This window comes from Falco punctatus, assembly GCF_963210335.1.
Source record: "Falco punctatus genome assembly, chromosome: 6".
In the NCBI taxonomy this organism is placed as follows: Eukaryota; Metazoa; Chordata; class Aves; order Falconiformes; family Falconidae; genus Falco; species Falco punctatus.
In genome coordinates, this window is record NC_137585.1 from 77,438,267 (window position 1) to 77,456,131 (window position 17,865).

At 48.2% G+C, this 17,865-nt stretch overlaps 1 protein-coding gene across 1 annotated transcript; it reads left to right on the forward strand.

Annotated features, from left to right (window-relative positions):
* Positions 1–1,228: 1,228 nt before the first annotated feature.
* Positions 1,229–12,960, forward strand: LOC308066333 (butyrophilin subfamily 3 member A3-like; the record flags this gene model as incomplete). Its single annotated transcript, XM_080393464.1, has 7 exons — positions 1,229–1,259; positions 1,334–1,639; positions 2,261–2,359; positions 3,035–3,061; positions 7,129–7,196; positions 8,039–8,065; positions 8,682–12,960. 7 exons carry the CDS (start codon positions 1,229–1,231, stop codon positions 9,321–9,323), a joined length of 1,200 nt encoding a protein of 399 aa, XP_080249590.1. The 3' UTR covers positions 9,324–12,960.
* Positions 12,961–17,865: the final 4,905 nt, after the last annotated feature.

Below are 17,865 nucleotides of genomic sequence, written 5' to 3' on the forward strand. Positions count from 1 at the left end.
CTTCTCTTCTCTTCTCTTCTCTTCTCTTCTCTTCTCTTCTCTTCTCTTCTCTTCTCTTCTCTTCTCTTCTCTTCTCTTCTCTTCTCTTCTCTTCTCTTTCTTTTCTTTCTTTTTTCTGTTTTTCCTTTCCATTTTCCTTGCCTTTCCATTTTCCTTGCCTTGCCTTACCTTTCCACCCCACCCCACCCACCCTTTTCCTCTCCATTCCTTTTCTATTTTTGACCAGCCATTCCCTGGAATCCCGAGCATCTCAGCTCTGGTAGCTGGTACTACTGGTGCGACCCGTGCCCGGCCAGCTCGGGAATCGCTCACTTCTTAATAGCCAAGGGCTGTTGGTGGTGTTCGAGGGTCTCCATGACCACGAGAACCATCACAAGACTTTGCTAGCTGCTGAGTTGCTCCCTGGCTTACCAGGGGTGCAGTAGGCATGGGGGTGATGCATACAAGAAGGCACCAAGACCTCGAAGTCAATGGGGGTTTGACGGAACTGAACCGCGCAAGACCCCACGTCATTTCTCTTGAAGTCAAACGTTGGCATTTGTCTTCCCCATAGGTATGGGGCTCTCAGGCCAGGTGACGGCAGTCATCTTCACCTTCGTGTTGGTTTCTCCACATCACCCCCGCAGGTAGTTTTGCTCGGCCGTGGTTTCATTTCTCTTTGTACTAAATCCTTTCCTGAGACGACGAACAGGTTTGAAGCGTCAGTTCCCCACGACTTCCTTCTCAACTGAAAGAGGTCCAGATTTAGGTGATTCCTTTGGATATCATGGTGCTGAGATATGCAGTGTGCTCAACTGCAAATGTTCACATTGACTACAGGGGAGCTGTACAGTCAACAGGAGAAGACAGGCTCTCCCGGAGCGTAATATACATGATTTATCTCCAATTCCCATCTTCCCCGGAATTAACTCTTCTGTAGGGAACGTGGTTTCTCCATATTTTCTCTACAAGGTGACTGTGGAGATACTTATCTTTTAGAGGGCTAAAGCACGCTGAGATGGGCGTACCTAGATAATACCGCCATCAACACTACAAAGGGAGGCAGTAATTTTGACTCTGATGGTTGGATGCCAGTCATTTGAAACGAGGATGGCTTTTAACAACTGCAAATGCCCCTTTGCTTCTCTTTATTTGTTTTGTTTCTATATTTCTGTAAATATTTCTGTATTTATGAGAGAGCTGCCACCGCCGATAGGAGCTGTGGAGGGCATTTCTGAGCTCGTAGGCGATGGGCTGCAACTTCGGCAGGGAAAGCGGTTGTAGGGCATCCTAAATCCACAATTTCTCGCGGATTTCTTCCCCTTTAGCCTCTAAACCCACTGTGGCCGCTAAGCACAGCTCCCCCGTTTGTCTCTCTCCTCCGTAGGTGTTGGCCATGACCCGCTGCTTGTCTTGGATGGTTACGAGGACAGCGGTATTCGAATGAAATGTTTCTCCGAGAGGTTGTTTGCCCAAGTCCAGCTGTTGTGGACAGATGGTAGAGGAGACAATGTTACCGGAACTCCTCTCACCACTGGTACCACCACCGGTAACGCCGGCAGCTCCATCATTCTAAAACCAGGATCTGGAAACTCTATGTCCTGCAAAATAATTGATAAACTGTTGAAAACATCCACAGAGTCTTCTGTCGTTATTGCGGGTACGAGCGAAGAGCTATGAGTCCTTGAGACCTGTGAGGAAAAATAATGAGCATGTCGGGCAGGTTCCTCCAGGAACCCAAATTTCTGGTGGAACAGAGTCATCCATTTTCATAATTTTTCTTCTGTGATGCTTCTTGGCCTTTGCACCGTGAGTTTCCACGGGCGACTCCTAAACGCTGCCGAAATATTAATAACAAAAGCAGCCTTCCAGGGGTGTGAAGCCATCGGGGTGGAAGGAAACTTCGTTCTTGGGTGGTGTAAGGATGGAGGATGCTGGTCCCTCTTCCTTCTTCTCTTCTCTCCCCATTGCTCTAATGCCCAATGCCAGCAGTTCATGAAAATAACTGATGGTGCTTCATAAAACACCCAGTAATGGTCCCAGTGAACTGCTCCTACAGGTGCCTACAAACGAAATTTAGACCCAAATTTCCAAATTCGTGGAAATTAGAGTGGGCTTATTAGACCCAAATTTCCTTCGTGGAAATTAAGTGGGCTTAATTGGGGAATTTTTTTAACTAATGAATGGGAAATTACGCTTTAGTGGGTGTGTAGAGGATACACTTTGTGTAGGTGATGGGCTAGTCCAAGGAAAACCATTGACCCTCTGAAATAATTTGCAGATGTCTTCTTCCCTGCCACCTCCCCTTGGCTGACGGCGTTTGTCATGCTCCTGCTCTTGAGCGTATTCCTGGTGATCGCCGCGATTTATAAGCTCAGAAGTAAGTCCCGCTCTTGACACTCAAGCAAGGGATGCTTCATCCAATCCCGTTGAAAGACGATGTCACCGTGTCATTACAATGCTGGGTCCGGAATTATACAGGGAGGGGGGGAGTGGATTATGAGCATCACCCCCGTGATGCTTCAGCCGCAGCTTTTTGCTGTATTTTTCCTTTCCTCGCATATTCCTTTTCCCGCATCCCCCACCTACCCCAACGCCTCGGCGTATCAACCTGTGCAATCACATTTATTGCTGCAAATTAACTTACTACCCTAGTAATTAAAGGAAGTGCAAGTTAAATTATTGATGCAGCTTAATCTGGCTATTGAAAGTGATTCTTGTGGGTGACTGAAATATTGGTGAACCCAGCGGTACCCGCGGGCTTGATTTATTTGCAAGCCATTTAATTGCTTTATAAGCTGTTTCCTGACACCGATGCGTTGCTGTGACAGCATGCCATGTCTGAGTTATTTCTGCTTTCAGCATCACTGATTTTTATTCCTTAAATTGCGTAGGATTTATAATTTTCATGGAGGATGTAGAGGCAAACCAAGACTTTTGACATTGTCTCCCTCACCGAACATGAAATTTACAAAAGTTTAATTTGAAAACCTATAGGCAAGGTGATAGTAACGTAATGTTTTCCTTCTCTATCCCCCTCCCTCCTCTCACTCAGAGAACGAGAAGACGATCATCCGCGAAAGTAAGTCTGATACCGTACATACAAGGTGCGTTAATGCTATAGGTCATCGTGAGCATCATGAGAAATAGGCGCAACGCTAGAAATGGTGGCCAGTGGTATAAACCGTGGGGCTAATTAGCTGTATTCCTAAGACTCAGCGGTATAAACTGTGGGTAATCAGTTATATGCCTAAGACTTAGCGGTATAAACCATGGGGCAATTAGTTGTATTCCCAAGACTTAGTAGTATAAACCATGGTGTAATTAGTTATATTCCTAACACATAGCAGTATAACCCATGGAGTAATTAGCTGTATTCGGAAGACTTAGTGGTATAAACCATGGGGTAATTAGTTATATTCCTAAGACTTAGTGGTATAAACCATGGGGTAATTAGCTGTATTCTGAAAACTTAGCGGTATAAACCATAGGGTTAATTAGCTGTATTCCTAAGACTTAGTGGGACGAACTGTGGGGTAATTAGCTGTATTCCTAAGACTCCAAGAGGTTGGGATTTTGGTGGACGGACCTTACCTCCCGTAGGCTCCAGCTTGGGTGCCTTTGGGCAGTAAGTTGCCTTATGTGCAGCTGATGCAGAAAAAACATCCCACGACTGATTCCTGATGAGAAATGAGGAGGAAACAAGATGTCACAGTGTGTTTTACGCTTGATCCATACATGCGTACGTATATAATATAGATTATATTATATACATAATTTCTTTTTATATACATTTTTATTTCACATATATATATATAATATGTATGTATATAATATGATGACAAATTGTCAGGGCTTAATCACTTCTGTAGAGTCTTTAAAACTGAAGTTTTGAAGAATTGCTTTCAGGGTGTAAAAATATTTCTTTCTCCACAGAAAATGCACAAACGGAAATCAAAAAAGGTAAGCAAGAGGGTTTTATTTTTTTCCCCAGTGATTTCTCTCAAGAAATCTCTCGAATTCGTTAGAACCAGATAAAAACTGAGCTGAGGAAATACCAGTGACTGGTTTGCTTTTACAAAATTAAATTTCAAAAATACCATCGCGATATTTCCATGGGTTGATAGACATTTTATATATATAAATAGATATAAAGTGTGTTTCTATATATAAATAGATAGACAAAATTTATATATTTATCTATTTGAATATATTAAAATTATTTAAATATACCCAAATTATTTAAATATATTTCAACATACCAAATTTAAAAAAATATTTTTTAACATACCCGAATTATTTAGATCTATTTAAGTAATAGAATATATTGAAGTATATAAATATATACACATAGTATATGTATTGTATATGTAAATATATATTTTAAAATTTATTTATATATACAACACTTCTATATTGACCACTTAAAGATAATTGATGCCTACCACAAAGATGACTAATTCTGTGGCAGTTCAATCGCTGGCTGGAATTTGAGGTTGCCAATCATTTTGATTTTTTTTTTAAATTTACATTTATTTCTACAATTTTATGCATCAAATTGTGTATAAAATATTCTTATAAAGGCTGGTTAGGACAGTAGAAAAGTAGAGAGAAGATTTTTTCTAATTTTTTGAGATTTATATTGATTTTATTTATATGATTTTATTTATAAATTTTCGTATGAAATCTGGCTGCCTTATAGCAGGGGGAAATTCGGTCATTTTTGTGACGCTCAGACAATTTCACTTGATCTCAGCTCTCGCTATACAGGACAGAGGGGAACAGATTGAAAACCTAATGCGTTTGCACTGGAAAAAAAAAAACAAGTGGAAATAGTGTTTTAATATTTAAATTAAATAAATAAATTATCTTTTTCAGAGATTGAGGAACTCAAGTTAAAACTGGGTAAGAGCGTCTTTTTGTTTCCTTGTCATGTTGGGTTTGAGCATCCCTTGGGTGGAAGAATCCTCTATATTTCCAAAAACTATATTATCGTGAGGGCCCATAATTAAAAATGTCTGCCTGGTCTGGAGTTTTTGATTAAATTAATGATCCCTGGTGTCATTATCTTCAACATCACCTGGTTTTGGCTGGTGGATGTGACGTCTGTGGTCTAAGCTAATCATCTAGACGCCTTCTACAGGGTGGGGACCTTCAGAGGACAATTTATCTCCCCCCTCCCCCCCAGTCTGGAATTTTTTAATATTCAAAATATATTTTTTTATATTCTGAATTTTATGCGGTTTTGAATTTATTACTATTATTAATGCCCAGCCTCATTATTGTGTATATGTTGTGTATTTATTATGTACAAATGATGTATGTATTATATATGTATTAATATGTTCTTTACCACTGAAATTCTCCATCACGTTCTGTGAGTTTTTGCCTTGGAAAATGTCGCATCCTCTGATATTTCTTCCTCTGTTTTTCAGCTGAGGAGCAACAGAGGTGCCAGAAGGGTAAATAATTTTTTTTTTCCTACTCTGCACTAGTACTATACGTTATTTCTTTAATCATACCCTGAAAGATGCTTGGCAGGTGGCTGCTCCAATAAATAGCAGTGTTTTACGGGATTTGGGATATTAGAGTTAGAAAAATCTTGCAGAGCTTGACATTTGCAAAGGTGAACTCCCCTTTTCCAATTAAAAAAAAATAATTGAAAATTTGTGTTATGTGTATGTGTACAGTCCCTCTCCTTTTATCTATATATCTATGGAGAGATATATAGATATATTTATCTATATATCTATATATATATACCTTTATATCTCTCTCTATATATAAATATGTACATAATTTATCTACATATCTCTATATAGACATTTATCTCTCTCTATATATATAAATATATAGATCTGTTTACCTATATATCTACGTAGACATGTATATCTCTCTAAATATATATATATATATTTATATATATAGACATTTCTATATAGATATATTTTTAATATATATACACATTCATATATCTCTATAAATATATAGCTATATTTATCTATATATAGGCATTTATCTCTCTCTATATATATTTTATATATATACACATTTATATATCTCTATATAAATATATAGCTATATTTATATATATATCTATACATAGGCATTTATATCTGTCTCTCTATATAAAGTTTTTTTTCCCACGGCTAGCAAATATTTAAGTGGAATATTTTATTTATTGCATCTCAGAATGAAGTGATGATAGGAGGATTTGATTGCAGCATTAAAAAGATTATAACAGGGGAAAACCCCCGCACAAATCCTGTGTATATATGAAGCTATAGGGTCGGAATCACCCCCTTCTTGTGTCGGGTGTTTTCCTTTATTTATTTTGTCATGGTTTATGTTCAGGAATGTTTGTGCAAGATGTTATTTAATACCAGAGAAAACATATGTAATGCGGGTGTGGTGTTCTATGCAGATAAACAGGTTTAGCCTATATATATATTAACATATATATAAAACCAGCCATGCAGATTAATCCTGTATGTATTCATATATATAAACCCAGAGGTGTGATCAGATTCATCCCATATGTATTAATAGGTATGAAACCAGACATATAAATAGATTAATCCTATACATATTCATATATAAAACCAGACATGTAAACAGATTAATCCTATATGTGTTAATATATATAAAACCAGACATGTAAACAGATTAATCCTATATGTATTAATATATATAAAACCAGATATGTAAGCAGATTCACCCTATACTTATTAATATATATGAAACCAGCTATATAAACAGACTAATCCTGTATGTATTCATATATATAAAGCCAGCTATATAAACAGATTAATCCTATATATATTCATATATAACGCCAGGTATATAAACAGAATAATCCTATATGTATTTATATAGATAATCCCATATATAAAACCAGATTAATCCTTTATACATATATACATTATATATATATACATTATATATATATTAGTGTTCCACAATGCATAGTGCACTCGCTATGTATATATATACACACAGAGAGATATGTGTGTGTGTGTTTATATATGTATGTGTGTATATATTTATGTATGTGTGTATATATATGTATGTGTATATATATATATATATAATTATAATTATAACCCACCTGCTTGAGTTGTCCTAACTTTTAATTTTCTTTCCTCGCAGAAAGTCAAGACATATCTGCCACAATCGGTAAGGATAATCACCCTCAGTCCTTAAAGATCATTTACATTGTGATTAGAAACATCACCCACAGCTGGCCCCGCTCCCACCGAGGGCCGCACAGCACTGTGTCCCTCGGCATGCCGACACTTTGTTGTCCTTAAAATATTTTTTTTTCTGGGCACAGCCTTGGAATGCAGAACATCTGAACAAGGGAACGTCATGTCAGCCCTTTGAGGTTTTATTTTTTGCTGTAGTTGAGTCGAAAACAGATTTCCCTTCCTACTAAAAAAACGGTATCTTTGAAAGCCAGGAGTAAAACTCCATGTTTTTAGAGTTGTTTCACCTCCTGGCCATGTGAAGCCTGGGGTTGTCACTTGACGGGGTCGCAAAGCACGGCCACAATTCCTGGGGGGCCAAATTCAGCCCACCTGGCTCCTAAGTTCAGGGCACCGAGGCGCTTCTCCTGGCTCCCTCGTCAGGAGGTGAAGGCGCCCAAGAGTAGGCCTCTACCAACTGCGTAGGTGGCTGCAAGAGCGGGGAAGAACCATTGTTCCAATGGGTTCTCCTTCTCCCCCTGGCCCCACGGGGAGCCCCGATGACCACCGTGAGTTGAGAGAACCTCCACCCGCCCGAGCTCAGCTAGCGGCCTTCCCTGAGCCCTAGGCCAGCTGATAATTAACGTACTCTCAGGAGTGCTCTCATTAGCGCCGACACCCCACGGGAGCGCCTCGCCGTGCAGGAGGATGATACCGATTTCTGTCTTTTTCAGAAAAACTCCAGAATGAAATGAGTGAGTCGGAGACTGAAAAGCCACTTGGTCATGTCTGTGCCCCTCCAGCCCCCTGCGCGACCCAGATTAGTTACTGCCACGTTCTGCCCTAATTGTAATTAACTGTTTCTCTCCTGGCAGAGTTCAGGAGGGCCCAAAGCAAGGCAGGTAAGCCCAGCCTCGCCCGCTGCTCACCTCACGGCTCATGTACCTACCAGGGCACATCCCCTGTAGCACGAGAAAGCCACAGGCTGCCAGAATTTGCTTTTTTCATTTTCCTTTTCTCTTTTTGTTCCTTTTTTAATTTTCATTTTTCTTTTTGCTTTTTATTTCTTTTTTCTTTTTTTTGATTTTCCTTTTTTCTTTTTGTTCTTTTTTCATTTTCATTTTTGTTTGCTTTTTCTTTTTTCTATTTTCCTTTTGTTTCTTTTTTCTTTTTCTTTTTTTTCAATTTTCTATTTGTTTCTTTTTGTTTCTTTTTTCTTTTTTCTATTTTTATATTTTCTTTTTCTTTTTTCCTATTTTTATATTTTCTTTGTGTTTCTTTTTTATTTTTTTTATTTTTGTTCCTTTTTTCATATTAATTTTTCTTTTTTTGTTTTTCTTTTCTCTTTTTTCTATTTTCTTTTTGTTTCTTTTTTCATTTTTATATTTTCTTTTTGCTTCTTTTTTCTATTTTTCTATTTTCTTTTTATTTCTTTTTTTCTATTTTTATATTTTCTTTGTGTTTCTTTTCTATTTTTTCATTTTTCTTTGTTTCTTTTTTCTTTTTTAATTTTTCTTCTTGTTCCTTTTTTCATTTTTATTTTTATTTTTTTTGTTTTTATTTTCTATTCTTTCTATTTTCTTTTTTTCATTTTTTCTTTTTGTTTCCTTTTACTTTTTTCCTCCTCCACCACCCCCTCTTTTCTTCCCTTTTAACCCCTTTCCCTTTCTTCCTTTCCACCTTTCCCAAGTCACCATCACCCTGGATGAGACCTGCCTCCATCCCAACACCACCAGTAAGACGTATCACCAACCCACGCTCTCCAGCCACCACGAGATCCCACCCAACACGGTGGTGGTGGCCACCGAAGGCTTTTTCGAGAAGAAACATTACTGGGAAGTGGAGGTGGGGGACAAACCGGAGTGGGAGCTGGGGGTGGTGCGTGAGGATGTCCGGTGGAAACTGCAGAACAAAGCCTTTAGTACTTTCCCGGAGGGGAGCTTATTCAGTCTCCAGTTTTCCCAGGGAGAGTACAGCTTGACTGGTGGGAAGGTGGTGGGAAGTCACATCCCCTGCAGGATGGTCGGCGTTCTCCTGGATCAGCAATCAGATGTCCTCTCCTTCTTTCACGTTGAAGAAAAGTGCCACCTTGCGTCTGTCCCTCTTAATTCTTCCGGGAAATTCTACCCGTTCTTCAGCTCAGGCTCCAATGGCAAATAACCGGGAGCACGCTCTCTAAATCAAAAAACATTAATTACCCTCTCCATGACACCCTTCCACAGGGCCGGGAGGAGATTAATAAATTAACCAAATAGAAAATCGCTGAGGACGTGAAAGCAGACAGAAAGGGGGAAAAAATAATTATATCAGCCTTTAAAACCATGGTCAAGACAAAAATCCCTGGAGTATTCCTTAGGGACCCATCTTGTACTAAGAATTAATGTTGTAAAAACCCAGACCTGTGAAATATTACAGTTTTATTCCGTTTTACCTGAAATAAAGAATCATGGATGTATTTCAGTGTTTGTAGCACTTCTTGTATATTCCTTTTTGACCAATAAACCCATTGGAACAGTATCCCAGTGTCCTGGTTTTGGTGGAGATAGCGTTAATTTTCTTCCTAGGATTTGGGATGAGAAAACACTGTTAATTACACGATGTTTTTAATTGGTGCTAAGTCGTTTTTAATTGGTGCTAAATTGTTTTTACACTGAGCCCAGGACACATCTGCTTCTCCACCGCAGCAATGCAGAGATGCCAGGTAGGCTCAGCATCCTGCCAAACGTTAGCGCACACCTGGAACACGTGCCCTCTCCTTTAACTCTTCCTGCCCTAAACGTCCCAATGAGCTGCAGGGTCACGACGATAAAAGACGCCGCTCTTTTCCTTCCAAAAGACGTTTTATTCCATTGCTGGATATGGCAGCGGCAGGACGGGTCTTGCCCAGCACTGGCGGCGGCACTCAGCCCGATGTCGGCGGAGCGCTGGGTACCACGCGCGTCGCTGGCAGAGGGAAAGGCACGACATCCCCTAAAGTGCCGTTATCCCGGAGCAACTCAACGCGCCGATGCCCTGGTCAGGAATGAAAGTTCACTGACGAGCTCCAGGCGAGGTATCCCTGCTTCCAGGTGGGCTGGCCGAGATGGGAGGCTCAATGCTCGGTGTGCCAGGAGGCCACCTATGTCTCCGTGGCCACCCAAGGGCTCTTTGGCCCTAGAGGCACACATCCAGCCTGTGAAACACAAGAGGAAGGTGCTGGGGGACGCCAGGGCAGCCGCGACTGCCAGCCCTTCGATGCTGCTGCCAAAATCCCTTTGGGCTTCCCCCTGCCGCCCTCCAGGGCTGCTGCGAGTCCTTTCTTGGCTCGCCCAGAACGCCTGGCCCTGCCTTAGATGCCTTGGGCTTGCGAATCAGGAGGGAGGCGAGGCTGGATGATGCGCTGGCCCCCGTCAGGTTGGACGGTGGGGTGGGTCCGCTGGCTGGTGGCCCCTATTGCGGGGTGGCTGTGGGTGCCAGCGAGACAGGGACCCCCTTCCCCCTCCAAAGCCGCTATTTCGACTGGAGGTGGGGTGGTGCACTCACATGCGTCTTGTCCGTGCGCTTGGGGTCTCCCAGCCTGGATTTCAAAACCAGACCTCAAGCTTGTGCACCCGCCTGCCCTGGCTTGGACTAAGTGGGGGAGGAAGGTGTTGCAGCATCACAAAGGCACCTAGAGGTACCTCAGCTTTCCAGGTGGGGAGGGTTTGTCACCTGTCTGCCTCCCCCTGAAATGGCCCAGGGATTACAGAGTCATAGAAGGATCCTCAAGGATCATCTGGTCCAAGCTTTCTTGGTAAAAGCCTGCTGTAGACAAGATCCTGGAATTGTAGAATGGTTTTGGGTTGGAAGGGACCGTAAAGATCCTCTAGTTCAAACCCCCAGCACCCTGCCCAGCCAGATTCCAGGTATTCAGCGCTGGGGAATCCACCGCTTCCCTGGGGAGCTTATTCCAATGGCTGATTGTTCTTAAAGTGAAATATTTTCCTCGTCTCCAGTTGGAATCTCCCCAGGAGTAACTCGGTACCCACTCACCGTCGTCTTTTCCACCGAACTCCTGGTAAAATGGGAGTCTCTGTCTTATTGTAGCCACGCCTCAAGGACTGGAACACAACGAGCAGGTCTCCCCGAAGCCTTAATTTTCTGAGGGCTGAATAAATCCAGTTCTCTCCCCCTTTCCTCACATGCTGGGCTCCTTTTGATCACCTTGAGGACCCTTCTCCGGACCCTCCAGCCTGTCCATGTCTTTTTTGTATGGTGAGGACCAAAACTGGATGCGGTATTCCAGGGGTGGCCTGACAGGCAGTGAGTAGAGTAGGATAATGACATTTTTATCTCTGTTAATGATGCTCTTGATGTGCCCCGTTGGCTTTCTTTGCCTCAGCGGCATGTTCTTCCCTCCTATCGAGCTTGTTGTCCCACCTGGACCCCCAGATCCCTTTCCACAGAGCTGCCCCCCCCAAGCCAGGTAGATCCCAGCCTGTCCTGCGCACCAGGATTATTTTCCCAGGTGTAAGACCTTACATTTGTCTTGGTTGAACTTCAGAAAGTTTTTCTTAGCCCACCCTTGCAGCCTGTCCAGGTCTTCCCACAGGGTGGCTCTCCCGAAGTGTCTGCTTCCCTGCTCCCTGTCGGTAAATTTCATCCCGGCGTACTTGATCCCGTCACCCAGATCACTTAGGAGGATTCTAACCAGCGCTGGGCCCCGTATCACGCCCTGTGGGACCTCACTTGTGACAGGTACCCCCCAAAAAACACCTTCCCCTCCATCCATCTGCTCACCCATCTGCAAGGGGACTTGGGGAGGGCTTAGGCTCGATGTTGGGGAGAAAGTGGAGTGAGGTCCCAGAGGTCCAGCAAGGGTCTCCAGTGGTCTGCGTCTTCTCTAGCCTTGAGGAAGCTTTGGAGAGGTGGGGAGAAAAGGGAAACCAAAAGCTTTAAACAGCAGAAAACAGCCACAGTTCATCCCAGAGCACAGCTGGTGTGGAAATGTCCGGCGTGTTTGGAAAGCGTGGCAGCTCGAAGGAAAAATGCCAGCACCAATAAGCCCTTTTAACCCTCATTTTCCCAAGGTGCATCCAAACTGGTCCAAGGGGCAGCGGAGCAGTTACAAGGGATGATTTATTTCCTACCACAGCTCTTTTTTTTTCTTGTTACAACCTGATAAAACTCATGAAAGAAGGGCCAGGGCTTGTTTGTCTTCTCAAAACTGCCTGAGAGCAGGCTGAGGTTTGCTGCGGAGTCACGTACCGCCGACGTCCTGGGGCTGGAGAAGGTTTAACCATGCGACCTCAAAGCCCCGGTGCCGTTGTGGTGCTGGGAGGGGGGTGTCCCTCCTGTAGGGAGAGGTTTGGCCGGTGGTTGCAGCTCGGGGCTGAGCTGGGAAGGTGGAACCTGATGGGGTGCAGGCAGCTGAACTGCAGTTTGTTCCCTGGCTCCATCCTTCTCTCCAGAGGGTCCTGTTGACCCCGTCGGTCCTTTCCCTACCTGGCAGGGGGATGCACGGTTAGCATCAGGCATGCAGGATTTGTGCCTGAGGATGAAGCTGCCTTGGGAAAATTTTATTATTGGGGGTTGGGGTCAAAGCTCCCATCCTGAGCTCCTCAGCATCCTCTTGTGGATGCTCTGTGAGTCTGGAGAAGGGCAGGGGTGGGGGTTGGATGGAGACATCCAGGAGGAATGTGGGAAGGGTGGGCTGCATGGTCACCGTGCTGGTGCCAGAGGTGTGCGAATGCTTAGGGCATGGGTGGAAAAGACGGAGCAGGGCTCCTGGGTTGAAGGAGTCTAAGTAGCAGGGAGAACAATAAAAAATAAATAATAATTAAAAAAAAGAGTCTGGAATAATGCTTGATCTTCCAACTTGAGCAGGTGGCCTTGGCTGATGGTGCTCTCGTCATCAGCTTTGGATCAATCCTTGAGATTTTTAGGAGAAGTTCAGCACCTGGAACAACAAACCCACCTAAAACGGGCTTGGGGTGATGCCAAGCAGAGGCACGAGGCAGCAAGGCTGCGCGGTTGGGAGGGAAGGCTGGGAGCCAACCTGGTGATCGGAGGCTGGGAAGCAAAGCTGGAGGTGATGCCTCGGCACCAAAACGGGTGGGGGAGGGAGAAGAGCGAGGGGAAACCTCTTCCACAGGTGTAGCTCGCCAAGGAACATCAATCCTAGGAGAGCTATTGCATGGAAAGCTCCAGCAAACATCCCAGGGGATCTGGTGTAGGCCAGGGAGGTCTCGAAGCAGGATGAATCCTGCTGGAGCATCACCCCTCACCAGCTGGGAAGCCGGAGGGGATGGGACGCATGAGGGATGCAGCCACCTCCACCTGCATCTCATCCAGGCAGGGTATCCACAGTGGCTTGGTGACCACGGTGCGTTAATTGGGGTGCATTAATTAGGGTGCTGGCACCCCAATTAACACCTTCCTCAGCCGGTTGGGAAGATGCAGCTCGTCTGCTTCACCCTCCAGCATAGAAGCTGGGGTGACAGCCGTGCAGAGCTCCTTCAGCTCCCAGCCCTCTGCCCTCCCCCACATTTGGGGTATTTTTGGCCCCTTGGCTTGCAGATTTGCAGCTGCTGCTGCTGTTTCCAGTTTTGCTTCAAGCCCAGCAAAGCATGGTGGGGACAGGTGTCTTTCTGGGGGTGCTGGTAGGTGGATGCTGGGGAACAAGAGAGGAAATCTCATTTCTAAATATAATTATGAGAGGCCCGGCCGCGCTCGTCAGCGCTCTGACCAAAGGCTCGCGCGGTCGGTTTCTGAGCGTGCAGAGCTTTTCTTTTTTAGAGTGAGGTCACCCAGAACCCAGCGGCTGCAGCGAGGAGCAGTGGCTGAGGCGAGCTCATCCTTCCGGTGGGATCCATGGTCCTCTGATGGGAAGCTGATGGAAGATCTATGCAAGGGCTTGTCTAACCTTCATTTTTTATTTTTTTACGCAGAGAAGCTGTGCATAACCCCCTTACGCATCTGTCCTGGTTTGGGGCTGGGAACCAGCTTGAAAAGCCCACCAGCTCCACGTTTCTTAGCAGCAAACCCAAATTGTCACTTCACATCCCCTGTGGTGCAACAGAAGGGTGATAAAGATATCTATATATACATCAAAAAATATCTATGGCTGCTTTGTTTCCTTTTTTTTTGTAGAACTACCGCTCCTGTTCTCTGTTGAGCGCCCAGAGAAACGCTCTGGTGTGTGTGGCATGGTGATGGAGCGAGCTTTGTAGTGTTTATCATCCCGAATTGAAAGGAAAATCCCTTTCCTTGTGGTGATGGCAAGCGTCACCTTGGGCATGAAGGCGGTTTCTGCAGGGAGAGGTGGCACTTGGGAAGTTGGGTGGCTTTTCCTTGGGGTGCGGAGCTCTGGGATGGGTTAAGGTGGAGACAAAAGGGCAAGGACACCTGGGGAATAGGGAGAAGGGTCCAGAAGAGATGCCCTGCCTGACACGGGAGGCATATGGGGCTATGGGTGAGCGGGGCCCTGCACCGGGAAACACAATCCCACCCAAAACAGCCTTGGGGAGCATCAAGGAGACCGCGGAGATGCAGAATGAAGAGGCAGGGGTGGGAAGTTCTCTCCAAGCACGGACTGGGTGATGGGGACCTGGACCTGGATCTCTGGATGATCCAAAACTCTCCCTGCCCCACCGTGCAGGTGCCAGCGTGACCACCCAGGACGTCTGCAGCTCCCCAGGTGATGGTGAGCATCGGGATGGGTCCAGAAATGAGCTGTGGAGGGGGGGATGATGAGAAAGGAGAGAGGTTTGGTTCCCTGGGGACAAACCCTTGGAGAACAGACTCTTTCCTCCCCAGTCCTTGGCACTTTGCAGCCCTGCTGCCATAACTGATGGCTCGTGGCATCCCTGCACCCCGACCTTCCCTCTAGAATGACCTGGGGGGTCCTCATCGGACCCTCGACTTCCCCTCTGCTCAGCCTGGCGATACAGCCCAGTGCATGTCGTGACGGGGTCACCAGCACCCCCTGCACCCTCATCTTCAAGGACGAGGTGGAGAAGCACCCGCAGCGGGTGTAGCATCTGCAGGGAGGCTGAGGCGGGGCCCCCACCTCTCCTGGTGGCCAAGGCACTGCTGGCCACAGCCACGCGGCACGAGCTGTCCCAGCGCGCTGCGAGGCACAGGGCCATCAGGTCTTGGGGTGCTGCCCAGAGGAAAGGGGGTTCCTGAAGCCCCCTGAGAAATGCTGGGGCTGGGGGGATGCACCGGGCTGTCTCCTGCTGGCCCTGCCGTGCTGCTGCTGCTGCTGCTGGGTGGGTTGGGGAGAGTTTTGTTGGGGGGCTGGGGAGCGGGGCAGCATGGACGGGTGCTGGGCACGGGGGGCTGGGGAGGGGGTGTGAGGGTTAGGGGTGCTCTGGCGAGGGGACGGGGATCGTTGGGTCCTGCGCGCTGCCATGGGCACGCAGCACATTTTCCGTGCATCCCCATGGATGGGAGCATCCATCAGTGTCGGTGGGTGCCGGAGCGCGTCAGGGTGCCAGGGATCCCACCCAGCGCAGCCAAGGCAAGGCAGGGGGTGCGGGGTGGTGGGAAGCCAGGGGGCTGAGGGGCTGCAGGGGCGCGTGGGTGAGCTGGGTCGCTGCCCCTCTAACCCAGCCCCTCTCCTCCCCCATGCCGCAGGAGCCAGTGCGAGCGCCCAGAGCATCTGCAGCATCCCAGGTGATGGGGCTGGGATGGGGAAAGGGGGGTGGGCACGGGGCGGGAGAGGGGGTTTGCCCCCCGTGCGTGGAGCCTGGGGAGGAGGCTCCAGGAATGCTGCTGGGGCATCCCTGTGCCATCTCTGCAGGTACCCTCCCGGCTCCGGTCCTCTCACTCAGCACCTCCAGCACTCGCGAGGGGGAACTGGTTTTGTTACGGTGCTTCGTTAACTGGAAATCTGATGCCACTCGAGTTGTCTTCTGCAAGGATGGGATGGAGAAGTACAGCCTGAGAGCTGCCCGGGGGCAGCTGATGTACGTCATGGAGCTGAACGTCACCCTGGAGAGTGCGGGGTGGTACACGTGTGGGTACCAGCACAAGGATGAGAAGAACTGGGTGAGGAGCTCTGCCCTCAGTGTCCCCCGGCACGTGGCCGTCACAGGTGAGACACGACCCCATGGGTGGGCAGAGGGGACAGGGCACTCTCTGCCACGTGGCTCCGATGAGGATGCAGGCAGGGCATGGCACTTGTCCCCCGGCTGAGCTCCCCAGCTGCACCGAGGGATGCTCTAGAGACAGTTCCCCCCCCAGCGCCCCAGGGGACCCCCACTCCCTCCAGCACCCACCTCTCCCGCAGACGGGGGTCTGGGCAAATGGCAAGGCCAGAGAGCCGGGGCTGGGGTCTAATGGATCTAGGGCTGAGCCGGGGGGTCTCCCAGGGCTCCTCTCCATCAACCCTGCGGGAAGGTGGGGACGTGGCATGGGCTGGGTGGTCCCCACGCTGGTGATGGAGCAAGAGGTGGGCGGTGGGCTCTGCTGGGTTCTGGGATGGTTCTGGTGCCGGCAGTAGGACACGCGACGTCTGCATTTCCCTGACAGGCGGCAGCCCCTCGCCCAAGCTCACGCCCCCCCCCCAGAGGTAGGTGATTGCTCAAAGCCCTTCCTAGCATCCCCTTCCCCCTGATCCCAGCTTTGTCCCGGCGGTGACCCTCGTCCCTTCCATGGCCAGCCATGCCCCTCTGGATCTGGATCCTGCGCTCTGCCCTGACCCTGCTCCTGCTGTCGTCCGCCCCCCATCATCACCCTCCTCCTGGAGAGATAGAGCCGCCGAGACGACCCCCTTGCCGTCAGTGCCCCCCGATGCCCTCGCAGCCCCCCTGCCCCTCCCCCGCTTGCAACCTCCTCCAGTGATGTCCTCCAGCTCCTGCATCCTCCAGCGCTTCCCAGTGCCCGGGATGGTGCCGGCAGCCCAGGGCCCTTCCCTGGGCACTGGGGGGTGGGGGGGAGCTGGTCCCTGTGCCCCTGGCGGACCCCCCGGGTGGGCTCCGGTGGGAGAGGAGGAGTAAAGGACTTGTCCCGAAGCCAGAGGCTGGTGTTTCTGCCGTCTTTGCCGAGCAGAGCTGGGGGAGCTGCTGGATTCCTGGCTGGTGGGGTCGTGTGTGCGAGGAGGGGCTGCTCTCCCCTGCCCCTCAGCGATGCGACGGTTTCCCTTGGGGTGGGGGTGGCATCTCAGAGTCCCGCAGCCCCCCAGCGTGCCCCCCCGGCTCATCCTTCCACCCACGGACTCACGAGCCCCTCATGACTGGAACCCAAAAGGCTTTGGGAGGGGATGGTGGCCTTTGCTGTCCCCATGGGGGGCTGGTGGCCTTTGCTGGGGTCCCCGGGGCTTTGGGGACGTGCAGGCTGTGGGCGCAGCCCAGGGCACAGGCGGCAGGGGCGTCTGCAACCCCCCCCGCTGCCATCAGCATTGGGGGCAAGGGTCAGGGGGGGCTTTGCTGGGAGGATGCTGCCCCCGAGAACAGGCGAAGGCGGCTGGTGCTGCGGTGTTGGGGCGTGGGGACGTGATGGGGGGGGCCTGTGTGTCCATGGCGGGGGCTGAGGCGGGGGCCCCCACCTCTCCTGGTGGCCAAGGCACTGCTGGCCACAGCCACGCGGCACGAGCCGTCCCAGCGCGCTGCTAGGCACGGGGCCATCAGATCTTGGGGTGCTGCCCCAGAGGAAAGGGGGTTCCTGAAGCCCCCTGAGAAATGCTGGGGCTGGGGGGATGCACCGGGCTGTCTCCTGCTGGCCCTGCCGTGCTGCTGCT